This window comes from Ambystoma mexicanum, chromosome 11 (assembly GCF_040938575.1).
Source record: "Ambystoma mexicanum isolate Mex_15411 chromosome 11, UKY_AmexF1_1, whole genome shotgun sequence".
Classification (NCBI taxonomy): Eukaryota; Metazoa; Chordata; class Amphibia; order Caudata; family Ambystomatidae; genus Ambystoma; species Ambystoma mexicanum.
This window is the reverse complement of record NC_090934.1, coordinates 372,211,967-372,239,687: the sequence shown is the minus strand read 5'-3', so window position 1 is coordinate 372,239,687 and position 27,721 is coordinate 372,211,967. Positions and strand designations below refer to the sequence as shown.

Below are 27,721 nucleotides of genomic sequence, written 5' to 3'. Positions count from 1 at the left end.
TCGGTTTGCCAACCGGTGACAGTACATGATACAGCCGGAGAGCCATCTGGAGATGGAAGCCTTCGAGAGAGCCTTCCCCTGATTGACAGGTCCAAAGTTCACAAAGAGTTGTGACGTCTTCCGAAAACCTTTCGTGCGATCCACGTAGAACTTCAGCGCTCTAGCTACATCCAGCGAGTGCAAAGTCCTCTCAGCCGGCGACGAAGGCGACGGGAAGAACACAGGTAACACCAAGGGTTCGTTGAGATGGAAGTCCGACGGTACCTTGGGCATGAAGGAGGGGTGCGTCCTGAGCACTACCCTCGTGTCGTGGAAAGTCAAGTATGGGGCCTTGCAGGAAAGGGCCTGGATCTCTCCCACTCGTCGTGCGGAGGTGATGGCCACGAGAAAAGCTGTCTTCCACGATAGAAACTTCAACGGGGCCGAGTGCAGAGGCTCGAACGGAGGTCCCATGAGCTTGGTCAGCACCACGTTGAGCTCCCACGCCGGGGCCGGAGCCTTCACCGGCGGGAACGATCTGAATAGCCCCTTCATGAACTCTTTCACCAGACGATGAGACCACAAGGACGTCCGGCCCGTGGTTCTGGTGTATCGGGAGATCGCAGCAAGATGAATCTTGATGGACGCGTGTGCCAGTCCAGCTTTGGCCAGCGTCAGCAGGTACGGCAGTACTTGGGGAGCCGTAATCCGTAGAGGGTTAATCTTCTGTGCGTGGCACCAGACAGAGAACCTCTTCCATTTGTGTCCGTAGCATTTAAGAGTCGAGGACGCCCTGGCCTTTGCAAGAACCTCTCTGCAATCGGCCGGTATGTCGTATCCTCCAAGCTCTAGCGCTGCAGGAGCCAGGCCTGCAAGTTCAGCGACTTCGGGTCGTGGTGGAGGATGGCGCCTCCTTCCCTGGAGAGTAGGTCTGCGTCCGCCGGCAGCTTGATCGGCGGGGACGCTGACAAGTCCAGAAGGTCCGGGAACAATATCTGCCTCGGCCACGCAGGTGCGACGAGGATCATCCTGCACCGTGACCTCTTGAGCTGGTTGACGAGCCGGATTAGCAGAGGCAAGGGAGGGAACGCGTAGAGGAACAGGCCCTCCCAGGGGAACGAGAAAGCATCGCCCATGCTCCTCGTCTGGGGAAACCTGCTGGCGAACCTCCGGCACTTGGTGTTCGTCGCCGTCGCGAACAGGTCGATCTGGGGTGTGCCCCACCGTCGGAAGAGGCGATCCACCAGATCCTGCCGTAGTTCCCACTCGTGGCACGAGCGCAGCTCCCTGCTGAGTGAGTCGGCGATGGTGTTTTTTATCCCTGCCAGATGAAACGGCACCAGAAAAATCCCTTGGGCGACGGCCCAATGCCACAGGTCCTGCGCCTCCTTGGACAGCGCTGGGGACCTGGTTCCGCCCTGTTTCCTGATGTAAAACATGGTGGTGGTGTTGTCGGTGAAGATCCTCACCACCTTGCCCTTCAGGGACGGAAGGAAGGACCTGAGGGCCCAAAACACTGCACGGAGCTCCAGGACGTTGATATGCAGGGACTTCTCCGTCGGGAGCCAGAGTCCCCTCGCGTGCAGATTTTCGGTGTGCGCTCCCCACCCTTCCAGGGAGGCATCCGTGGTCACAGTCTCCTGGTGGGCTGGGGTCTGGAAGTCCATGCCCGCCGTCAGATGCGCGCGGGTGCCCCACCACCGTATCGCTCGCCGGAAACTCTCGTCGAGCTTGATCCTTTCTTCGAAGCTGCCCGTCGTCTGGATCCAGCGCGCATCCAGGAATTCTTGCAACGGGCGCATCCGGAGCCTGCACATGGGAATGAGGTAGATGCAGGAAGACATCATCCCGAGGAGGGACTTGATGGATCTCACTTTGGCCGCGTCGGCCACCAGCATCCGTTGCACCTTGCCCAAGATGGTCCTGGTCCTCTCCTCCGACGGGGAGGCCAGAAGGGACACTGTGTCGAGCCTCGCTCCCAGAAACAGTGCGACTTGCGCGGGCACCAGGTGGGATTTGGTGTAGTTCACGGAGAATCCCAGGTCCGTGAGGAGTTGGACGGTCCTTGCCGTGTGGACCACGGCGAGCTCCTTCGTCTTGGCGCGGATGAGCCAGTCGTCCAGGTAGGGGTAGACGTGAATCCCCTCGCGGCGCAGCTGCGCCGCCACCGGTGCGAGGCACTTGGTGAATACCCTGGGTGCCGACCGCAGTCCGAAGGGAAGGGCTTTGAACTGGTAATGACGCCCTTGGACCACGAACCTGAGGAATTTTCGGTGCCCCTTTAGGATTGGAATGTGGAAGTAGGCATCCTCCAAATCCAACGACGACAGGAAGTCTCCTTCCTCCAGTTGACCCAGGACGTGCTGTAAGGTGACCATCCGGAACTTCTGCGCCTTGATGAACTTGTTCAGCCGTCGCAGGTCTAGGATGGGGCGCCATCCTCCCGTCTTCTTCTTCACGAGGAAGTATCGCGAGTAGACTCCGGAGCCCCGAAGCCTCTTTGGGACGAGTTCGATGGCGCCCTTTCTGAGCATCGCCTTTACCTCCAGGAGAAGTTGAGGGACGTGAAGTTCTCTCCTGGCCACGGGGGGGACGCGCGGGCACCTTCTTTGAAACTCGAGCGCGTGGCCCAGGGCCAGGGCGTCCAGCACCCAACGGTCGGTGGAGATGGACTCCCACACGCTGACGAAGCCCGCCAGCCGGCCTCCCACCGGGGTGCTTCGGTGGGGGCCCGACCCCACGGCCGGTTCAATCCTGCTTGGACGCGGCCTTGCCGCCTTGACCTCCTTGGCGACGACGGCGGGGTCCGCTAGACTTGCCTCGTCCTCTGTAGGCCTCTTGCGACGACGAGCGGGCCGCTTGACGGTAGGAAGCGAAACCGCCACCGGAACCTTTGGAGGCGCCCTTGCCTCCGCCGCTCCGAAAGGGCGTCCGCCGTTGCTGCAGGACTCCCAGGGCCCGGGCCGTCTCAGTATCCGCCTTGATGGCCTGGAGGGAATCGTCCACCGTCTTCCCAAACAGGTTGTTCCCGTCGAAGGGCATGTCCAGGACTCTGGTCTGGACGTCCTGCCGAAAATCCGTAGCTTTGAGCCATCCACGACGTCGAAGGCAAACGCCGTTGCCTAGCTGGCGGAACCCAGCGTCGGCGATGTCCGTCGCCACGGTGATGGCGTGGTCCGAAGCCACTTCACCTTCCTGGAGGATCTCAAGGGCCTCAGCCCTCTTGTCGTCCGGCAGAAAATCCAGCAGGGGAGCCATCTTGTACCAGAGCTCCCTGTCGTAGCGGGCCACGATAGCCAAGGCGTTGGCCGCTTTAATCGTCGTCGCTGCCGACGAGATGACTCTACGTCCCATAGCATCCAATTTCTTTCCCTCGCCGTCCGGCGGGGAAGTCGATGTGGAGGCCGCACCCCCCCCCGCTTTCTTCCTGGCCGCCGCGGAGACGACGGAGTCCGGGGTAGGCTGCGCCCGGAGGCATAGGGGGGCCGTGTCCGGGACCCGGTACTTCTTCTCGTACCGGTCTCTTCTAGCTGGCGTCGTGGAAGGGTTCTTGAGGAGGGAAAGGCCCTCATCCCAAATGTCGTCCAACAGAGGCACTGCGAGGACCGTCTTCCTCTTGGCCTCGCCGCTGATAAAGGAAGCCTTCCTTTTTCTTCTCCTCGGGGCAGAGTTGAAAAAGCTCGGAAGCCCTGGAGATCATGGAATGGAAAGATCCGATCTCGTCGGGCGGAGAAGCCCTGGTGGGGGGCGACGACGGAAAATCCTCGTCGTATGCCTCGTCGTCCGTACCCGTCGCTGCCGTGTCGGTCCCCGTATCATCCCCTCGGGTGGACGGGGAGGAGGGCTGGACGGGGCGCGACGGTTGAAAAGGAGGTGGAGGATGGATCCTTCTTTTCTTGGCAGGGGGAACACCAGAAGGTCCCGGTTCTGGATCCCCCGACGGGAGAGGTTCCTCCGTCGGTAACGGTAGCCTCGTCCTTATCTCAGTGCATAAGGACTGTATGGCCAACAAAATGGCCGCCGAGTTGTCTCGCGGCGCTGGCAGAGGGGAATCCGACGGGCGAGCAGGGGCCCCGTCGGCATCCTCGACGATGTCGTCGTCGTCGCCTGCGTCGGGACCCATTCCGACGGGCTGGTCTTGTTCCACGCCTAGGCCGTGGCTTAAGACCTCGACCAGCTCTTCTTCTGAGGTTGAGGCCGAATCTACGACGACGCCCTGCCCCCCCTTCTTCTCCACGGAGGGTTTCACGGGGGTCCTATCGATGGGCATAAAAGAAGACTCCCTCCGAGGAGGCAGGGAGATTCTGGGCCCTGAGGTCGCCACCACTGGAGTAGCCTCCACAGGCTGGGCCAGGGCCGCCGCGACCGTTTCGATAGAGGGCTTGGTCGGATGGATCAAGGCCTTCACCACCCTAGGTGCGCTCACCGCCTTGTCCTTGAGGGAGGGGGCACTGCCACGCTCCTCCTCTGCCTTCGAGCTCGACCGGGGCCTCTCCAGGAGCTTCGCCGGGTGCTCGGCCTTCCTCTTACCCGACCCAGAGCGTTGGCTCGTGGTTGATGGTGCCGGGGAGGGTGCGCCCTGCCTGGCGCCCGTAGAGCCCGACCGTTCGGCGCTCCCGGTGCCAGCGGACTCGCGGTGCTTGGCCTTATGTTGGGCCCCCGTCGCCGGGGCGCCCTCAAAGGTCTTAGAAGACCGCTCGGATTTCTTCTTCTTCTCGCCAGACGGGCTCTTACCCTGCAGCCAGTTGGCGAGACGTTGATGACGGTCCTTCATGGTCCGTTCCGACATGTTGCCGCAAAACGCACAGTCCTTCTCCACGTGCGTTTTGTCCTCATGAAGGCAGTAAAGGCAGAAAGAGTGTTCGTCCTCCTTAAAGACGTTCTGCAGCTGGCATCCAGGGCAGACCCTGAACAGCTTTCCGGGCGTCGAGCTTCCCTTCTCCTGGGCCATCTCCGAGACCGGGCCTGAGAAGCTTCTGGAGTCCTCCGAAGCGTAGCTCGACGAAATCTTCACCCTTGAGGGGCACAGATGAATCCGACACGGGTCCCCGTAGATCGGATGTAGTATCGGTGGAGCTTGAGGCTCTTTGACCGAAGAATCGAAGTTTTTGTGAAAAAAGCGCGAAAAATAGCACTAACGCTCGAGAGCAATAGCACGAGGATCCCAACACATGAACGTGCGGTAAAAATCTGAAGATGGCTGCCAGAGGCGGTGCTTAGGTAGAGGGCAGTCATTGGCTGTGGTCAGTATGACGCAGAGACCAGTGATTGGTTATTGCTACGAAAGACAGATCAGAAACGAAACTGATACTGGTTTTTTCTTTACCGAGGATTCCCAGCCTGACGACGGGGAATATTCATGAGCATGTGAATCCATGCCAGACCCCATGCTGGAGAATCTCCCGTCACCTCTGGAGACAAATTTTGTCCGTGGAATTTTCAGCAGAAGCTCATCTTCTGAACGTAATGTTCTAACAGGGTGATATTGATGACCTTTAGCACAGAGATACTCAGGAGTGAGTCCATTAATACATTTGTAAATTAGACAGGCCACTTTAAATTTAATTTGGTCCTCTGCTGCCAACCAATGCAGAGATCTTCGAAACGAAGACACCTGATCTCTTTTACCCATCCAACCCACCAGTCTCACTGCTGCATTTTGGGCCTTCTGCAATCTATTTATCTGCTTGGCGGTTATGCCCGCCAACAGGCTGTTGCAGTAGTTCTGGTGGGTATTTGTCATAGCCCCCACAACAACTGCATGGTCTTCTGATGGGAGGAATGGTAACAGTCCTCAACATCTGCAGCGAGTAGTACACCGACTTGACCTTCATCCCCACCTGTGCTTCACTGCCGAGATTCTCCTGCCAGACACAGCCCAAGTTTTTGATTTTTTTGGGCCAATTGTAATTTCTCACCAAGGATATAAGGAGAAAAGATCTCCTTAGCATCCACAACTCGTTGCTTATATCCAAGCAAAATGATCTCGGTTTTTGCTGCATTCAACTGTAGCTGGGTATTAGCGATCAATGTCGATCAAGCACAGATTGACTGTGGTAAAGGTGTCCTCGATATTCTTCATCTCAATATAGATTTGCATGTCATCAGCAAATGAGGGGAACTTCAATCCATGACGCCTTACTATATTTAGCACTAGGCGCATATAGAGATTAATAATCAGGGAGGGAAAGTGATGATCCCTGATGGACCCCACATCTAAGAACAATAGGTTCACGAGTGTAACACCCAAATAGTACCCGCTGGTATCTGTCCGCCAAGAAGAATCAAAACCACTCTAAGGCCTGTTCAGACACCCTTCCTACTCCCAGAAGACGGTCCAACAAAATTCCATGATCCACTGTGTCGAAGGCCACGGATAGGTCCAGCAGCAACAAGAGCGTTGCCCCACCACCATTCGTGACCTCCAACAACTCATCATGGACTGCCAACAGCGTGGTCTCGGCGCATTGCTTTGGCCGAAAACCTGATTGAAATTCATCCACCAATCCCTTATTGTCCACAAAAGCTTGGAATTGGGATCTAACAACTTTCTCCAACACTTTCGCTAGCCAAATCAGACCAACAACTGGCCAGCAGTTTTTAGGACCCCGAATCCAGGTTGGGTTTCTTTAAGTGTGGTTTTACTATTCTGTTTTTTAATAGATCCGGGACCCGGCCCTGGGTCAGAGATTTATTCACAAACGTGGCGATAAACGGTGCGATATTTGTAGCTGGTCGCTTGGCAGTACATGCAGGAAGCACAAAGGCAGGACTATTTGTAGGCTTAAGTTGTAACATAAGGGAGTATATCAATTCCTCAGTCACGGGTTGAAACCTAAAGCTTTCCTCGATACCCAATTTCCTGGGATTACAGCATTGACCTGTGGATTGGACAATCCCGTCCCACCCCACCCCTTGAGATCTCAATACTGTATTGCCACAATCTTGTCCTCAAAGAATGTATTAAATACATTGGCCTGTGCCAGCTAAGAGGGTCGGGATGAGAGAATGCAATTAGGCTTACAGAATTTAGAGACCACTGAGAACACTACTTTTGGGCTTATTTCCAGCTTGTTCGATCTATCCATGGAGGAAATCGCTTTTTGCCTCAATAATGGCAATCTTATAGATTGTAAGTGCCCTTTTTGCCTTAATGGCATCAGGAGCCAACTTACTGTTCCTGGAGGATTTATTAGTTTGCTGCACTTGCTTGCGCAGCAGAACCTGTGGGACCTGCAGCAGCCTCAGATCTGACTGCTGATCGGTCAGGTGTACAAATCTTAACATAACCTGGAGGAGGCCGTCCACTTCCTACCAGAATACTGCCTGCCACATGCCTGAGTACAGCAGCTATTTTTTCAAATGTATTTACTGTTATTTTGTAAGTCACCCGCAGTGAGTAGAGTGACTTTAATGCAGCATCAACTGGTTTCTGCCGCCAGTAGTAACCTTACCCATTTTCAGCATCTCAACAAATTCTCTCTGGACTGTCCCCTCACCATTCCCTCGTTTTTGGCCAAATCTGCACCATTTTGGCTCAGGGAGGATAGCTCAGGGGCAAAGTGCTCCGTTTGGAAGCAAGACGACACAGAGCAGCACAGGTTCGATCCCCGGGTCGGCACTTAGAAACCTCTGGGTATTAAGCTCGTTATAAATAACCTATCTTATCATATCATAGCCTATCCACATTTACAGGAATCCATGCCTTCCTCCCTTCTGTATTATGTTCCCTGGTCCGGTAGGTGATCACCCAAGTAGTCTGCCTGTACAACTTTCTGTGCATGTTCATCCTGCATAAATACCCTTGGCTCAGCTTAGGGGTCACTAGCAATGTTCCCTGTTCCCTCTGTTACTTACTGTGTATTAGCACCCCGAGGAGTGCCACCATCCAATTCGGAGACTCGTAAACAGGCTTCAGCTTAAGGTAGAGGCCTACATTCAACTCCTGCTTCCAGTGTCACTCCCCACCCATGAAATTAGTAAAGCAACAAGGTCCCTTTAACAATTCCCCATAAGCCATTTTGTTTTGTAGTTCTTTTTTTAAATGGGAGAAAAATAAAACCATTAACATACCAGGTGGAAGGCCTGTGGTGCTAATAGCATTAAGTACATCATTTTGGGGTGGGCTTCGACAAAAAGGGCTCTGAACTCTCACTGAGAGAATAGCTGGTAGTGGCAAATGGTTACTGCCGTAGACCACCGTTGAAAGATACCCTGAACGGTTGGCATGAATGTTGCCTGCACTCACAGTTCTGCACAAACTCGCCAGAAGGGGGTGTCCTGCTTTCCCAGTTCCATGCAGCCTGATGGGTAGAAGGGATTACTTTCTGGTTATTCGTTTACATACAGTACAATTGATAAGAATTGAAGTAAGAATTTTTGGTGCTCCATGCGAAGTGTCAATTTGTCACAACCCACCCTTACAATGCTGCAGATGTTATGTTTTTGTCAGTGCCCACAGTGCTCCAATGCCGTTGCCCCCTTAGGCTGTTGCTTCAAATTGTTTTATTGTAGCACCAGCACTTCCACAGTCCCATTCCACTTGATTGGGCAGGAGGACACGTATACTCCTTAGACAGTCAGGGCTCTAGAGACTGCAATCTAGAGGGACTGACTGCAGCAGAATCAGTGTTAGCTTTCTTCTCTGTTGCTTCCAAGGCAACGCAGTTGCTTGGGCATGACATGAAAACACGCGAAACGCTTTCCTGTAACGTATGTTATTTAATGCAATATTAGGTTATTTAATGCAATATTAGGTGAGGTAATACTATATCAGGTGACTCAATGCCCGGGAACAAATCCAGGGTATACAGCTTGAAGTCAACTTCCCTGGTCCTCCCTTCTGGTTGCCCACTGAAGCCTCAGAGACACATAGCATTCACACATGCCACACGGAGGCAATGGTATAATGCATCTGGACACGTACCATGAAATAGCACCCAATAAAGCACATTACAACTATTACAATGCTGATTGACACAGATAAAAAATGTGCAATTTGCCTTCAAATCCTTTCCTGTTTTGGTCAATGTCACTGCCCAATGTGCTTTAAAATGCACCATTTGCTGTTAAATTGACATTAGTTCTTACAAAAGGTTTCTAAGAAACACTTTTGAAAGAGCAATTATGGGTACTTCTATATCATGCAATGTCTTTAAAGGATTACACCAAACCTAATGGTCACTTTAAATGTCTCATCGTTTCATTTTTTATGCAGTAGTGCCACCTTCTGGCCACTCTGAATAGCTCCTTAAATTGACACTTATTCGGGGCCCCAAGTGTTAATTATCAAGCAATCATTGAACTATTAAATAACTTTAAAACAATAACGAAATTAGCACATAGGTGGACACGACAATAACCATTTTGAGTACAAAGCTTTGTATTCGCCACCATAGCTAATGGCTACTTTAGTAGCCTTTACTTTATGGGATGTGTAGACTGACAGCAGCAGCGTTTTCGCCACTCTTTCTGAAACGATAGGAGACACAATGTATTGTTTACAAGCAAAATATGAGATAAAGTAACCTCCGGTATAAAGAATAAGTGTGCTAATTGGTCATACAAGTATCGGGCCCGACTGTGCCAACCGGGCAAAAAGGGACTTGGTCTTTCTTCCCTAACTGGGCAAAATGGAATAGGACACTGGATGTTAAGTGGGCATGACGGAATCTGCCCATGCAAGCGGGGTTATCTGACAATAACGTAAGCACCGGGGCACTGAATACTTAAGGTTATGATGGCTGTAACTGACATAAGTATGTGGGTGTTTGATAAGAAATCTTGGAAATCCTGGGAGTGGCTTCTATTTGAAATACCTCTTCTATGCTGAGGGCACAAGAGCCTATTTTAGGTGAGGATTCCCAGTGTTTTCCAGGGTCAATGATGCCGATAGCTGACAAGGGTGCGAGTACATTGGTACTCCGTCAAGGGACCATGAAAATGGAAGCAGAACACAATATAAAATAACATTTCATAACGTATGATTGCCTATGACAAACGCCAACACATCAGTTAAAGGAATGGTTCGGGCAGAAAATATTATTGTCCCTATGGTTCGGCCATGTGGTTTTAACCATAATTCGATCGATCGTACAAACATTTCCTATGCACCTTACCCGAGTGTTCGTCTCTTGAACACAAGCAAAATCAGGCAGCAGGGCGTGGCCGTTTCGTGATAATCTTAATCACTTTCCGCATCGCCCTGGGTGACCTGCGTTTGCGGCACTAAATCATATCCCCCGCCCCTGATCCTGACATCACTAGACGCGTACCGCCCATTTGACAACGCCAAAGCACGTCTCGTGTCAACATTCTCTGCGCCTCAGCTACTGACGTGTTTCCATGGAAACAGCAGGAAGCCTCTTTCCCCGACAAGTATAAACAGAGCGTTTCACAACACACAACAGCAGATTTTCTTTTCCATTCCTCTCGCTGTATTTCTTTGAGTATCCTGTGACTCGTTTCTGTGCTCTGGTCAGCTACCTTTGTTGCTTGTAGCCCGTGTGAAGAGATACCAGTACCATCGCTATAATTTATTTTCATTTCTTTACCACACAATGGCAACAATAATGCCCTACCTGTACGAGCCCGAGTATGGCGAGGAGGAATTACTGGAAAGAGCAAGCTATGTAGACGATGGGGATTTGGACAACAGTTGGGCGGACGTTTCAACAGAAGAAGAACCTGGGCCTAGTCGCATGGACGGTGTTTCCACCTGGTGTACCTGCAATCTGTTTCAACAGATGAAGAACCTGGGCCTAGTCGCATGGACGGTGTTTCCACCTGGTGTACTTGCAATCGGTGCACGCTAATGCCAACCGAGGTGGAGAACTGCTGCTGCCGAGAAAACTCTGGATGCTTGTCCTACATATCGCAAGGCGATCCACAGCCGCAGTGCGTTTCCGAGCTGCCAGACTTCACGGCAGTCTGTCTCACACGGTCCGTGTTGAGGATTTATTTTGATGGTGCTTATGCACGAACTTCGCACAACAGTTCGCCTTCGTAATCCAAGCAATGAGTAAGTGTAGTCTGGTTCTGATGTCAGTTAGGCCACTACTATTTCACGGTTGTCCCCTATATTCTCGTAACTTCAAGATATCATTGTCATATCCGTTTAGTCTTGCAATTCTCTAATAATAATCGCATAAAAGTCGTTCAATATTGTGCAGTGTCTAGTTAGCATTTGTCCTGGCAAAAATGCCATGGTATACAAGAATTGTCATTGACTAAGGTTTAATACACTTATCTTGGTCATTTAAAAACAGATTGTATCTTTTTCTTTCATAGGTGGTACCGGCTGGTGGCCTATCGTTCGTACACATGGTGGCTTCATGGGAGGCTTGGACACCGTGTTCGACGAGTAATATCTGCCTGTGACGTTGGCGCCATTAGACAAACTTTCCCCAGTGACAGTGGTCAGTACAGGGGAATTTCCCTCACCGAGCTACAACCAGACCTTTACAATGTGTAGTATTTTTGTGCCATCAAAATAAGAAACCAAATAAAAACACAACATATTTTTTTATCTATGGTTGTTTCAGTTTTTAAGTGAATCAAGTGTGTCTCAATTCAGCAGTGTTCCGGTGCCTTGTCTGCACGCCCCCGGCCAATCCATTCCCCCTCCACTATCAAAGGCAGTTCGCGCCAGTGGATGTGTGCTGCCATGGGGGGCTGTCAGGGGTGCCAAGGGCCAAGGTGCCAAACAACATGTACACTTCAAAAGCTATTCTACGCCCAGGGGCCATTGTTCACATGGCCTCCTCAGACCCTGTGTCTCCAGGCAGGCTTCCCCTGAAGCAGGCAGCGCCCCTGCAATGTACATAATGCCACGACATATACACGTCATTCATTCGCAAACACACCCCTTTTTGTTATTCTTTATAAACCACTGGATATTTACCATGAGAACATCTTGGAGCACTGCAAGTCAACTTGTGAACGTGCTACTCTGTGACAGCTTCGAGTGAACTCGTCAGTGTGCTACCTGTGAACATCTCCCTGTTCTCCTGCCACTAATTACTCTGCTTGCTGAATCCAACTGTTTGTTGGTCAAGGTATGGACATGTATCCTAATCATATCTCCTTCATTTGTAAATTTATATCTATTCCGAAGTATCTAACTGTAGTGCTATGTTAATTTGCATCATTGCTATTGACTTGAGTTTCTTTTGTTAGGTTAGGTTATCGGTATATTAATTTTTATCATTGTCAATTGGAATCTTATTGCATCCTTCGCAGACCGTGCCTATAGTATAAGCATGTTTCATTTTCGTGCATGATAAAACATTCAAGGGACGAGTAACATGTTCTGATTTTCAACACATCAATGAATCGTTTGTGAAATTTATCCTATTATACAGCTGCACACGCTGCACTGATTTTGCCGTTGTGCCCAAAAGAAAGCGTGCATCCAACAATGTATGGTCCAATTCATTCTTTCTCACATGCTTATGCAAAATAATTTTCTAATAATAATAATGTTGATCTTTATTTTGCAGAATTTACAACAATGCCTGCATGTTCTATTTTCGGTTGCCCCTCGAAGACCCATGACAAATCCAAAGGCATTACAATGCATGTATTCCATAAAACTGTTGATCGAATAAGAGAATGGGTCGAAAGTAGAGTCAACCAAGTCTTGCAGGACAAGAGGGGTAATCGATACCGCATCTGCAGCCTGCACTTCTCACCGGATATGTACGACACATCCTTGAACACAAAGAGGAATCAACCGAAAGCAACTCGGAAATTGCTCCCAAACGCTATTCCGACTTTACTCGTGAAAATGCCGCCACAGGTGAGTCACGCTGCAGGATTTAGCTTTACGCCTGTATTTTCGGTGTAAATGCCACTTATGTGATTGAATAGCTGCTGAAATAATGACTTTTTTTGCTAAACATCAGTCCTTGTTTTGTAGAACCCACATAGAAAAATGATTTATGGGGACGAATAACTATACTATATTATGCGTTTCAATAAGTGTAATTTTCTAGCATTCAGTCTCCTTACATGCCATTTTGTAATGTTTGAATTTCTATATCGAATAATACTTTCCTTTTACCACTCCATTACTATCCATTGAATATGAAGGAACAAGATTCAACATCCACGTGTTGCCTGGAGTCATCAACCACTTCGAGCGCGTATCAGGTAATCTTACCTAGCTATTCTGTTCCAGACTGGTTTTATGTACGGAATTTTCTATTTTCACAACGTATCATTGCATTGCACAATGTTTCTTTACCACTTTACTGTTGATAAGTACCTTTGTCGTCTTTCCAAATTGTGTGTACCGTTTCCAATCTTTTCAACCTCACTAATGAAAGTACTGTGTTTCAGAGAGATGCTGAAGCGTCCACTACAATCCGAACACCCCTCGTAGTAGATCCGGTGTCAGGGGTATTGGTCATCATAGCTCAATAGGACGAGATAATCTGTTCATATTTTCGCAACGTATCATTGCATTGCACAATGTTTCTTTACCACTTTACTGTTGATATGTACCTTTGCCGTCTTTGTCCCGTTTCCAATCTTTTCGACCTTACTAATGCAAGTACTGTGTTTCAGGGAGATGCTGCAACGTCCGATACAATTACATTATCCATTGTGGTTGTTCCGGAAACAGACCATACAGTTGCTCCAGAGCCAGAGGTATGCGCATTGACAGTACCATCGAATAAAAGAAAGTCGGTCTAATTAGATGTGTAATGCCAATGACTAATTTTAAATGGATACTATTTTTTGTAGGGATGTATACAAGATCCGTATATTGAACCGGAGGAACGCGTATCAGAGTCGGTCCGCCAGTTTACTGATGTTAGAGTAAAGAAGGTTTCAAAGAAAAGAAATAAAAATAAGGTTAGTTATAAACACTTTCTATTGTTGGCAAAAGTTTTGTGCCAAGGCCTTCATTATATGCTTTTTTACGTCAATTGTACAACACTGTATGTTGGATTTAGACTGAACATCCCTTTTCCTATCTGTCCTGTAGTTGCCCAATCGAGTACGGACTATGCAGACACAGACAGCAACACAAATGACAGATGCTGCTTGCCAAACTGTTTTCACCATGGAGGAACTATTCATTGAGGCGCGTCGTGTTCACACTCGAGATGCCTATGTCCAATGGCCAGAAAATGAATTTAATAAGACCGGCGATTCCAGCAAAGTGTTCTTGGACCATTGCTACAATGCGCCCGCTCCACCAGAGGAAGACGCAATTGAATTTATAGAAGATAGTTTTACATTACTCAATGACCACTTGACACAATCGACACCCGCCCAAACAATGCCCCCCAAAAACAGTCCACATTGATGTTTTCTCCTATCCATCGTCAAGTAACAGATGTTGAAATGACAGAAACTGAAGCATCAACACCTTTGACCGATGAAACAGACAAAGATTTCGACTATAGTATGTCCGGTTTGGTTGATATGTCCACAACGGTTCAGTCCGAAACAACAGTGTTGCCAGATGACAGTATAATAAAAGAGGCCAAATACATGGTATTCGACAGCAGCTTGATGGAGATTATAAAGATGCTGAACTGTGTGCATTCAGTGGGAGGGGAAGTATGTGGAAAGCCATTGGTGAGCGTGACTCGTCTAACACAAGGCAGTAACCTGAAAATACATGCCACCTGTGAAAAGTCACAAAACATTTTCATGGTCTGCTCAACCGATTCTGGGGAAACTGCCAGCTGGCAATCTACTGTGTGCAGCAGGTTTACTTTTCAGCAGCTCCAGTTTCATGAAGTTATCCAGTTTCTTTCAGTTTGTGGGACTCCATTTCATTTCTAAAACACAATACTACAAATACCAACGTGATTATCTATTCCCTGCCATTAGTGATGCTTGGAGAATTGAACAATTGGCTATTCAAAGTACATTCCCCCACAAACGCTTCAGGCTAGCCGGCGATGGACAGTGCGACAGCCCCGGATTTTCTGCTAAGTACTGCACCTACCATCTTCAGGACATGGAAAGTAAGAAAATTTTGAGTTTGGTGGTCGTGCAGGTGTCCCAATGTAAATCCTCGGTGGCCATGGAGAAACTTGGTTTTATAAAATCACTGGAAGATCTGCAATTGAGGGGAATGCAAATTGATCTCATAGCCACGGACAGACACGTTTCAATAGCCAAGACAATGAGAGAGCAGTATCCAAATATTAAACATCAATTTGATGTATGGCATGTTGCCAAATCAATTAATAAAAAAATCTCAGCTGCAGGGAAAAAAAAAGGTTTTGAAAGTATTTCGCAATGGTCCCAGTCTTTCAGCAACCATCTTTGGTGGAGCTCCAAAACATGTGATGGGTCTGTGGAAATTCTACTGGAAAAATGGCGCTCACTGATGCACCACTGTTCCAACGTTCACCACTGGACAGAAAACCAACATCTCCACCAATGTGAACATAGCCCTTTGACCCCAGAGCAGGCACGGAAGAAGAAGTGGTTGATACCATCTTCACCTACACACAAAGCCCTTGAGAAGATTGTGTTTGATAAAACTATCAAGAGATCTGAAGGGACTCACAGAATTCTGTCACACAGGAGAGGTGTTCCACAATATGTGCCTATAGTACAGGCTAAAGAGATTGCATTTTGGCATCCAGAGAATGAAATGTAGGACTTTACTAGCGGTATTAGCGCATAACGAGAATGTGGGCCGGGAACAATCTAGGACTGCAGGAAACTTAGGGATGCTTCGCTACAATATGGCCTTTACAAAAAGAAGCAAAAAATGGGTGGTCAATCCAGTATATGATCAAATGCAATTCGATTTTGTGAAAGATCTCATTGTTAATGTCGTCGAGATGCATACTCATGGAATCGCGCACAAATCTGTTCAGAGCAGACATACATTGCCACAAAACATTGCCAGCGTACCATGTCCACCCAAAGCAGAGCTTGTTAAATTGTTCAAATCCCGGTTGAAATGATTACCGTCTGTTTTTATTTTTGCAAACATGTTTTCTATAATCTGTATAAATAAAGTATGCATTTTATCTTTTGAAATCAATCCTCTCAGTCCTTTATCTTGAAAATAATATATTACAATTATTACGATTGCTTTCCCATTTCACAGCTTAGTTGAGATACTGTGGGACCTTCATTTTTAGTGTTAATGAACAATGGGTAACAGTGTGTAAGAATATTTGGGTTTTGGCAGTTGACTTGCAATAAAGTTCCGCAAAAAGCTGAATAACTGCTGGACCTACAAAAGGGATTAGACATAGGCCACAAAACATTCTATGCACGCGAGAAGTACCGACTGTGAAAACATGCCATGGGGTAGGAGTCCATGAAATAAGCAGTGGTGGCCCTATTGGCAAATTTCACCTACAGCTGAGCAGCGCCACAAACAACGAGCGGCCCCCTATTTCCTGAGCCCGTGTTTCAAAATTCGTTATCATGGATGCGTTGACACAGGATGTTGCAAAGTAAGAATGTACATTCATTTTGAGTGAAGGTCAACAGCTTTGAATTTCGGCTTGGGAGCTGTGGGGCCCCACGCGTCCCTCGCACAGTATCAGGTTCTATTGTTTTTTGACTTTGAGAGGCAGGGACCATTCCGAAAGGAATTGAATTGAAGGGGGGTGTAATAACGTATGGTATGATTAGGTTGCCCATTCCGAAACTGCATCTAGTTACATGTAAATTCAGTTTATGAGAAAACGTTGACACAAACAGAGGATTCTGCATCTCGGTCTGCATTACACCTAAAGAACGGATATTGCAAATATAAATGTAAGTTTCTCTTTAGACGATTTCATACCAGATCTAATCGAAATAAGAATAGCTGACCGTTACTGATGGGTGACATTGTACTTGTTCGTTCTGTTTGGCATATTGCAATGAAGTGCTAGTACTTCTATCTACCGAAACAACAACAGGGGCAGGCCAGCATCGAGACGCATGTAGACCACCACTGGTTTCTCCCTGGCTCAACACTAATAAATCATTACATTGTTTTTGCACCTCGAATTATTGCCCCAGTTTACGCATTACGTTCATAGCTCAACATTCTCATTCACACTATCCACGGAAGCAAACAGCAGAGTTCTTTGATATTCCATGTTGTATTCTCTCGGTTCACATTGTGTCACCTCTGCGCTAATCAAGGAAATGAAAAAGTGTAATAAAGATTGGCTACTGAGACACTTTTCAATTTTTATCTTTTGCAAACAGTTACATCGTGCCATTCTGCGATTGTCATCTATTCCAGACCCCGACCGATGGCTTCTTCAACCGCCAGCTGCAGCTACATGTCAATCGCTGGATCTACTTGACTGTATTTTGGGAGGACAGACAAGGTCCAATCTGTCCGTACGCTTTACCAGCAATTAGGAGCAACATAACAACCTTTACGGTGGTCTAGTGCCAAGTTGAAGCACCAGCCTTGCAACTCACCGTGCGACCGAAGTGCTTCGATTACCCAAAACGAACACCCTGTGTACCCAAAAGGAACAGCGCGTGACTCACGATAAACATTTGCGGATTTATTACCCAAAACGAACACCATGAGTACCCAAAAGGAACAGGGCGTGACTCACGATAAACATTTGCAGATTTATTAAATGACAGACAAGGTTTAATCTGTCCGTACACGGTACCGGCAAAGAAAAAAAGTTCTACTTTAATTGATTCGGTCACACGCCGATTGTTATCGAAACATTTAATGTGAAATAAATGTACTTTACCAATTGTACAGTCTTGTTGTTTCCACTTAAAGTACAGTTTCATATTCCTAATTGTGACGCGCCGCGTGGTGAGATGATGTGTGTTGTTTTCCGAGTTCCGTGTCTAGTGGCGTAGGTGACGACTGTGCGCGTTTGGCCACGCTGCCCAGCAACGTCACAGAGAGAGGCGGAGAATATAAATGATTTGGTGATGTCAGGCTCAGGGCTGGGGGATATGATTTAGTGCCGCAAACGCAGGTCACCCAAGGCGATGCAGCAAGTGATAAGATTATCGCAAGATGGCCGCGCCCTGCTGCCTGATTTTGCTTGTGTTCATGAGACGAAAACTCGGGTAAGGTGCATATGAAATGTTTGTACGATCGATCGAATTAAGATTAAAAGCACATGGCCGAACCATAGGGACAACAATATTTCTGCCCGAACCATTCCTTTAAAACTAATGGCTCTGTCACGTCTTGTCGTCCCTTGCTCTCCATGCTGGTACATGTATTCCTCTTGCCCAAAGAGGGAAATAACGTCCTGACACAATTGCATAAACAGTACTTTTCAAATACACACATAACCATTTGGCATGTATTGTTAATGCCGAGGGCACAGAGTTATCAAGGACCCCCACCCATCAGTATCAAGTCTGACCATTAGTAGAAACATGATCTATGTTTAAAGATGCAACAAAAGAAATTAGTATTCTTACTCGGGTAGACAATCTTCTCATTAGCTGGTGCTTTGAGACAGACTTCACTTTTTGCACACTGCAGCGAACAAGTAAGAGCATGCCATCGAGACTGAACAGCTTATACACGACGTTACCGTCCCCTGGATCAGTGTACTCCGAGAGATCTTCACGAAGCCTCTGAAGTTCTTCTGGAAGTAGGTCTAACAAAACAAAACACAACAACATTAAAAACGGTATCCCATACTTTTTGTACATGCAAAATTATTTCTGTAAGGTAAGCAGGAGCACAATTTTTTTTACTCGATTATGTACAAGACATCCCAGTCAGCCCCACGTTGGGGGCGGCGGTTGGCAAACAGAATTCGATGAATGGAGAGGGCGCCTATTATGCTTGTAATGGTAAACAACTAGTTCTGCTTCGTTAGTCTGTTTATGGAGAATTTAACAAAGTGCTGAGGAAAGACATGCATTAAAGCCCAGCAGTTAAGGGGTTAAAAACATGGGATGATAGTGCATTTCACTGTTGTTACAAAATTCATTCAGCGTGTAACAAAGCTGGGCTTTATGCCGGCACAATCATGCTGCCAGTGACAACTGAATTATAACTCACCTACCTCCGGCTCCTTTATAATGGTCGACAGAGGGACTACCCACCCCCATTTTGGAGGAGCCGAAGCCACAGCCCAGTGCAAATCGGAGTGCTCCCTCTGCTACTGCGTGCAGCCGAGGGGGTGCTCCTGGGTTGGTTGTGTTGTGGGCAGTGTTCCAGATAAGATTTGTAAGTGGGAGTATTTTACTCCCTATTTTTTAAGGGAATACATACCAATTCCCAATAAGAGTATTTTAGAAGTGAGTAAAAATAGGTTTTTAACTGAAAACCTGAAATGATTTTGTAATACTAAGTTATTTGCACCTACTTATTCATGCACATTAAAAGATACCAGTTTACTTCTTCCAATCAGGCAGTTAAAATAGTAGTTTCTTCCTGTGGTACTAGGTGCACTGGTGGCCAAACATATCCATGGAGCTGTGTGGGTGAAAGCAGAGGTGCAAGATTCTATATGTCTTTTTCCTATTTTTTTTGGCTTCCCCCACTGCTGTATTTCGGCAACGGGTCTCGCCTGTGGGACTGGTAGGGCTCCGCACATGGGCTGCCTGGGCGCGCTGTATGGGGACTTTCTACCTTTGGTATCGGCGATCTGCTGGCTCCATTCTGCCTCCTGGGGAGCCGTGGCTCTGTGGCCCGAGGCATTTGGGCTGTGCCTAGTTCCGGCCGAGGCCATCTTCTCCGCTCCTTCATGTTTTCATGTGGACTGGGTATTTTCAGGCCTCGGCGCTCTGCAGGGCTCCGTCGGTCCGCTCTCTCTCCCTTTCTGTTGGCGAACCCACCACTACACTATGTTTTGGCCGGACAGGGGGTTGGGGGGTCTTTGTCCAGCAGGGTCTCCCTTTTCCGCTGAGTTGTCCACCGGCCCGGGCTGCTTCAGGGTTGAGGCCCCAGGGGGTTTGGGGGAGACGAATACTCCATAACAGAGGCAGTCAGTTCTTTATCGCTGCTGCACTCTGCCGCGAGCCAGCTGCCTTACTAACTACCCCAGCAATTCCACGTGGCTCAACTGGCAGGACCCTGCCAACATGCTCCGGACTCCTCGCACGCTCCAGTGGATCCAACGGGGGTCAGATCTGTGCAGGACAATCCTCCGTTTGACTGCTCCCTCCGCGGCTCACTCCTGGGGCTCCTGCTAATGGAGGGAGCTTGCCTCCCCCGGGCCGCGTTGAGAGTTCACCGCCCGCTGAGCTCTCCTGGGTGAGGGCGCTTTGCTGCACTCTCGCCTCCCGCTTGTCCGGTGGGGGGCCCTTGGCTGATGCAGAATTGTTCCTCTATTTTCCCCACTTAGTTCCGCTGTGGATTGCTGCTTACTGGTGTATTTTCTGATGGTTTTATGTCTGCTTTCCAACTCCTTTCAGTTCCCACGTCTGCGGAGCACATGAGATGTGAGTCCTCACGGGATGGCGGCAAGTTTGGAATCAGGCCTCCCATTTCTTAGGGGAATCGTGCTTTGAAGGACATTCGATAACCCCAGTATCAGACGACGAAGAAGAGGGAGATCGGTGACACCTCTTCTTCTTCTTTTTTGAAGAAGAGGCTGAATATTTACGAGACTGACTCCTCGACCTAGATGTCTTCGATTTGTGTCAGGGTTTACTAGACTCAAAAGAGTCTTTCTTTTTTCTCAAAGCGGACTTCGAGGATTCCTCCCCTACTGCCAATTTACCTCTTTGTTCCTTGAGAGCTTTGTTGGTCATGGCTTGACAGGAACCGCATTCGTCAACTCGATGGTCCGGACCAAAGCACCAGAGGCAAACTCGATGGAGGTCAGTATTTGACATTTTTCTTCCTGCATTTCTGGCACTTTTTAAAACCAGTTTTGTGGGTAGACGGGTTAGATGATGAAGACCTAGTCAAACTGAAGCGCCGCTTTCGTACACACGAAGCAAAAGCTTTGTCGGAAAAACGGAACTGAAGCCAACGGGTGCGGCTCGAGCCCTTTATACTGCGGATGACGTCGACCCTCGACAGCAGCCCTTGAGGGACATCAACACCGCGACCTCGAACACAGCACCCCCTGGTGTGGAAACATTTTTTCCGAAGCAGCAAAGCTGAAGATACGAATATCTAAGATGAGGAATACGTGGGAGGAAAAAAATCCATTTGAAATGAGGCTTTCTACAGTAATGGAACAAAAAACAAGAGTTCAGCATGTTCCTCACACAAGCGTTCACATGTTTTGCCGAGTTAATTGGAGGCCCATGTGACCTTGCGTGTGCCGCTTTCAAGTATTTATAAATACATGAGATTACGCCAACGGTTAGAATGTCTGGCTAGAGCTATGCAGCAATCAAAAAGTTTCCAAAAGCAGAAAGAACGGAAAACAAGACTTGAAAATGCTGGTGGCTTACTGTATGATTCCTTTGAATTTTCTCCACAGGTGCTGGAAGCGGACTCCCAGACGCAACTTCAGGTGTCATTGTAAGCGTTGGGTCAAGTTATTAAAACAAACTTGCAAGAAGCGCTAAGCACTGGTTCCCTATTGGTTAGAGTTATTAAAGGCTATGGTTGAGCCACTCAGCACTGCTTGCGATACTTTGCAGGTCCTTCCACTTACCATAGCCATTTTGGTAATTTTCTTGCTGGTACTCTGGCGGCCATCGTAGAATGTCTTTTACTGACTATATCTGTCCATGTGTTCACGTGTTTGGGGAGCAGTGTTTGAGGTTCCTGACTCCCCCTTTCTTAACATGGCCCGAACGCTCCTGTAGCAACTGGGCCATGTGAAGTTCTTGCAATGTGACACAAGGAATGCAGGGGCATCTGTCATAGAATTCCGAAGCGTGCCCCTGCTGAAGAACATCCAGCACCCATTTGTCTGTGGTGTTCTGTGTCCACTGCTTGACAAGTGCAATAGCCGGCCTCCCACTGGGGTGCGAAAGTAAGGGCGCTGGGCTATGGCCGGTTCAGGCATGCTTGGGCATCTGCGTCCTGGCCTACCGACAATGAGACTGGCTTCCACTGCCTCTGGGAGCAGCATCTGTTGGCTTCCTGGGTGGGTGAGCGGGAGGGCTGATGGTAGGAGGTGGAGTACCCCTTGGAAGACCTGGAACCTCTTCCCCTCTGGGAAAGAAAGGACAACCTCCACTGCTGCAGGGTCCCCAGGGAGCATGTACCGGTCTTGATAGCCAGGAGGGTATCATACACCACTGTCATCCCAAACAGGTTGTCGCCATCGAAGGGCATATCCACAACATTGGACTGCACGTCTGCCCTGACGTTCGTGGCCTTTATTCACCCTTGGCGCTGAAGGGCCACCCCATTCCCCATCTGGCAGAATCCGGAGTCCGCTATGACAAGTGCGACTGTAATGGTGTGATACGAAGCTACCTCCCCAACCCGGATTAGGGCCATTGCCTCATATCTCTTGTCGTCAGGAATGAAATCCAGGATAGGCCCATGCTTGTACCAAAGCTCCCTGTCGTACCAAGCCAGGATGTCAACTGCATTGGCAACCTTGATGGTAGAAGCTGCTGTGTAGATGATACGTTTGCCCATTGGTTCTAGCTTCTTGCCCTCTTGGTCCGGATGCACCATGGAAGCCAAGGGGTTGGATGAATGTTTCCTGGTGGTAGCAGACAGCACATAGTCCGTAAAATGCTGCCTTCTGACACACCTGGAATCTGAATCCGGGACCCAGCGTTTCTTCTTCAGCCTGTCCCACTTAGATGTAGTGGTACTTGAAGCTTTCAAAATGGCCAAACCGTCCTCCTAGATGTCGGCTAACAACAGGACTGATAAAAGGGTCTTCCTGGAGGACTTGCGTTGTTGAAAAAGGAAAAATTCCTTCGCCAGCACCACACTGAAGAGTTTTGACGCCTTTGAGATGATAGCATGGAAGGATCCAATCTCATCCAGTGGCAAAGCCCTGGCGGGCTCGTCAACAACCAGAGGTCCCCGTCAGCGGGGCCAATCTTTGTACTTGTTAGGGAGAATTTTCAGAAATGTGACCCCCAGCTCTTTTGCTGGAATGCAGGACTTCAAGGTTTAAATACCTTCTCTTGGATAAACTACTGTTTCCAAGAGCAGTAAGGTGATATTGACTTTACTTACATTCAAAACTTTCTAGACCCAGCACACACTATCTTACAATAAGGTTTTCGAGGGCTTACTTAGTATCCCTTTTGTCTAGCTACTCATGTAACTTTTTTTTTGTCAACATCTTTTTATTGAAACATTGAGCAGACATTACTTCATCAAAAATCACTCCAAGTTGTAACATTAATTGATCTCATGCGCAGCACGTCTACATTTCATTTGACAACTCTGCAACTCATTCTATTATACCAATTCCATCGGCATGCTCAGGCACAGACTAAAATTCAACCTTTATCACTAAGATTGCAACATTAGTCTCTTAAACAAAGCGTCAACATTTCATTTTAACACTTTTGTTGTTCGTCTAACAAGTGTGATTTCAGCAACATCTTCCTGGGAGAATATAATTCAACTTACGAACCGGTAGCGCTCTTAGATAGGAGTGCAAGAAATTAAGGAAAAAAAAGCAAAACTCACCAAAGCTAGTACCAATTTGTGACCCTGCCCTCCAGGAAGATGTGTCTCTCCCCAGCTCGGGTTACAGTCTAGCGGGTACATCAACCACATCGAAAGCATGTCAAGGCTGCAGGAGGTACTTAACCAATCTAGGCTGAAAAACATGTGTTCCTTCTCTGCCACATGATCCAGGAATGGGCCCCTTTACCCACCAATACGCTATGTGGGGGCCCTCAACTTCTTTCCAAAATCGGGCTCGTGTAAAGCGGGCTGCCATAAGTCATTGAGTGATCGTGTTAGCTCTCGGACCAGACCGTGGGTAGGACCGTCATCTGGTGCGTCACCTAATAGCATTTTCAGAGGATCCATAGGGAGCAGGGTTCCACATATATCTTTGATCTTCGACCTGATTTCTAGCCAGTAGGATTGGATGATTGGGCAATGCCACCACAGGTGACCCAGATCTCCCCTCCCTCCATAGCCATGCCAGCATGAGTCAGGATAGTCTTGATTTATCGCGTGCAACTTCTGCGGAGAGAAATACCACCGGTAGCAGATCTTAAGTGCACACTCCCTAACTGTCGTGCATCTGGAGACCTATGCGCTCTATCCCAAATTCTCTGCCATGATTCCCAAGGTACCTCAATCCCCAGTTCCCTCTCCCATGCCCGCATATAAGGGAGTGTTTCATCTTCCTTAACGTTTTCCTAATAAGGCAGTAGCAAGTCGTTATTCTGCGAGTACTCTGCCCTTCCGAGATCGTTATTTCCAATCCCGTCGGGGGCCTAATGGCAAACTTTTTGACGGTCCGGTTAGTGATCCAATGCCGGAGCAGTATATACCTAAATCTCTCGGTCTGAGGGAGGTTAAACTTCTCCTTGCATTGGGCAAAGGTCAGCAGAACATGGTCTGCATAGAGCTCTTGCATTCTCCGGGGACCTTACCTTTTCCAGAGTTTGTATGAGTTGGGGTGAAGCCCTTGAGTGAAGGCTGGGTTCTGTGTGACCAGGGAAAGGGGGCCTAATCCCGAGGGGAATCCCCAAATGGCACAGTACCTATCCCAACAACGAAGAGTGGACCCCATAGTCGGGAGGAGGGGTCTCTGAGAGACGCGTGCCTCGCACGGGAGTAAAGGGAGGTGAGAGAGGGACTCAAGAGACAATCTGTTCAATATCTTGCCATTTGGGGCGGGGGGTCATTTGTGTTGGTCCAGCTCAGGATGGGGGCAATTTGAGCTGCTCAATAGTATCTAGAGATGGAAGGGAGCCCCAGGCCTCCCAACTGCCTACCCAGAGTGAGAGGTTTACGCTGAATTCTAGGTGTTTTCCGCTGCCAAATAAAGCGGCTTATCTCCTTCTGTAGGTCTAATAAGTCTCGCTCAGGAATCATGACAGGGAGAGCCTGAAACGTATAGAGAAGCTGAGGGAGTAAAGTCATTTTAACTGCGCTTATGCGCCCCAGCCATGAAATCTCCTGTAGGGCCCACTTTTGTAGAGATTCTTTAGAATCTTTTAGTAAGAGAGGGATGTTGGCTTTTAACATGCCTGAATAGGTAGGAGTTAGATGCACTCCAAGGTATGTAATCTTGGAGTTCTTCCAGCTAAGGGAGTAAGCGTCCTGCAAGGCGTTTAATGTGTCTAGAGATTCTGACAAATTCAAGCCTGTTGATTTTGCCATATTTATCGTAAATCCTGAGATCAGCGCAAAGTGGCCTAGCAGACCCATAAGTGGTGGGACCGAGGCCCGGGCTTCTTTCAGGAAAGAGAGCAAATCATCTGCGTATAACGCAACTTTATGGCACTGGTCTCCCATCTCGAACCCCTGGATTTCAGGGTGAAGGCGAATATGTTGGGCTAAGGGTTCCATCGCTAGCGCAAAAACTAGTGGGGATAGGGGGCACCTTTGTCTGGTCTCCCTACCAAGGGGTATCTGAGGTGTCCATTGCGAGTTTACTCGTATTCGGGTGGAGGGGATCTGGAAATTCGACAGGACCAATCTAGAGAATTTCGGCCCAAAACCTAACTGCATATAGTCCCATGACATGCTATCAAATGCCCTGTGGACGTCCAAAGATAGCAACGAATGGGGGCCTGGGACCGAGTGGGCGAGAGCTATAAGGTCTATTGCTCTGCGAATGTTGTCGCGAGTAGACCGACCCCGAATAAAGCCGTCTGATCCCTATCTATGATTACGTTTAGGACCTCTCCCAGCCGTCGCGCTATGACCCTGCTAAACAATTTTGCATCAGTATTAAGCAGGGCTATAGGCCGGTAGGATGAACATTCTGCCGGGTCCTTCCCCGGTTTCAGAATTAGGGTTGTATTCGATTCTGCCATGGACTGTTTAACAGAGCCTGTTTCCCATACAACGTTAAATAATTTTGTGAGGTGGGGGGTGATCTCCTTACAGAAGGTTTTATAGAACTTCTTTGTAAACCCGTCCAGGCCCGGGGCTTTGCCAAGAGGAAGTGATTTGATTGTTGATTCGACTTCCTCTGTGGAAATTGGGTCTTCTAGAGGCTCATGTAACGTTTGTGGGAGCTGTGGGAGATTTGCTGTGGTTATGAAGTGAATGGCAATTTATCGGTCTCCCCAATGCAGGGCTGCGTGTTCTTTAAAATATTCTTCAATAATACGGCATTTACCCCCTTCTGAGAAAGTGCCTTTGCCTGTCCCATCCCGCAGGGAGTCAATCCTATTTTGTTTTGCCTGTTTCCCCAATTTAGCTGCTAATAATTTATTAGCAGCGTTTCCCTTTGTGTAATAAAATTGTTTGGTGCGCATCATGCAGTAGGCCGCCCTACCCATGTGATGTGCCTCAAGCGCTTTCTTAGCCATCCGTAGGTCTCTCAATGATCGCTGTGAGGGTTTCTTCTTATGCGCCTCCTCTAATCTACGGGCTTCGCTCTCAAGGTGTTCCTGCAGTAGTCTCCTAGCTTTCCCCCGCTGTGCAGCCTGCTCTATAAAGTGCCCTCTAATCACTACTTTACTTGCGTCCCAAATTGTACCCCAGCTGATATAGGCAGTGTCATTCTCCCTGTAATATAATTCCATGGATTTTTTTATATGGGCACAGATCATTGGGTCATCTAGTAAGAAGTAATTTAGTTGTCAGGGGAGTCCCATAGGAGGGGTAGCTCGGAGGGGAGCTATTGTCAGTAAAACAGGGGAGTGGTCTGAAAGCGCCTCGGGGAGTATATCTACATCCAACACCTTCTGAATGAACGAGTCTGAGATAAAGAACATATCCAGCCTTGAGAATCCCCCGTGGACTGCTGAGAAGTATGTATAGTTCCTTTCCTCTTAGTGGCAGTACCTCTACACTTCAATTAACGAGTGGTCCTTTAACAATGCGGTGAGAGCCCTAAAGCTGTTCCTGTCGTGTAATGTTGGCACCAGAGTCTTGTCAACTAGTGGGTTAATCACTGCACTGAAGTCCCCGCCTAGGATCACCTCTACCTCTGAATGTTCGAATAAGGCTTTAGATAATTTTGTAAAAAAACATGTCTTGCTTAGTGTTTGTGGTGTATATAGAAATCAACGTGATCTTACGTCCATCTAGCATGGCAGTCACCAACAGGAACCTTCCCTCCTCACCTCGGACCACCCCCTGGGTCTTGAGGGCAATAACCTTGCGCACCAGGATGGTAACCCCTCGTTTCTTCATTCCACTTGAGGCAAAGAATTTGGTGGGGTAGAGCCTGTCGCTAAGGCGGAATTCATCATCCGGTCGTAAGTGGGTCTCCTGGAAGTATAAAAATGATGTGTCTAGGGACCCCAGTCTATGGAACAGTGCCTTACGTTTCAGGGGGAACTTCAGACCTTGCAAATTAAGGGAGGTGCACTTAAAGAGGGAGGTGCACTTAAAGTTCTGGGTTGCCATGTTAGGGTCATTCAGGTTTTCGCCTCAAGTAAGCCCAATTAAAGAGAGCGAAGGTAGAACACTCCTTCAGGCGAGTCATTGCAGTGTGATCCATAAATGGTCTGTGGTGAGTAAAAACAAAACACTAGCCCAATGGGTTCGGGTTAAACTTAGAATAACAAACCGAACAAACAACTAAAATAAGATAAGCAAGTTATTGTCATAAAAATTTGTGCTATTCCTAGTCTCAGAATCAACTTTAACCAAGTATGAAATATGTCGGGCGCCATCCACTCCAGCGCCCAAGTCTGCTAATGTACGAAAATTCCATTGCCCTAAGGTAAAGCCGGGCAAGATATTCGAGAGTGGTGAAGTGCTGCAGTACTTTCAGATATA

At 48.3% G+C, this 27,721-nt stretch overlaps 1 protein-coding gene across 1 annotated transcript in view; it reads right to left on the bottom strand.

The window, feature by feature from the left end:
• ICE2 (interactor of little elongation complex ELL subunit 2) overlaps positions 1 to 27,721 on the bottom strand; it is a 1,950,511-nt gene that overhangs the window by 778,456 nt on the left and 1,144,334 nt on the right. The window contains exon 10 of the mRNA XM_069623082.1: positions 18,379 to 18,560. Coding sequence (XP_069479183.1) covers positions 18,379 to 18,560 — 182 coding nt within the window. The remainder of the gene's footprint in view (positions 1 to 18,378; positions 18,561 to 27,721) is intronic.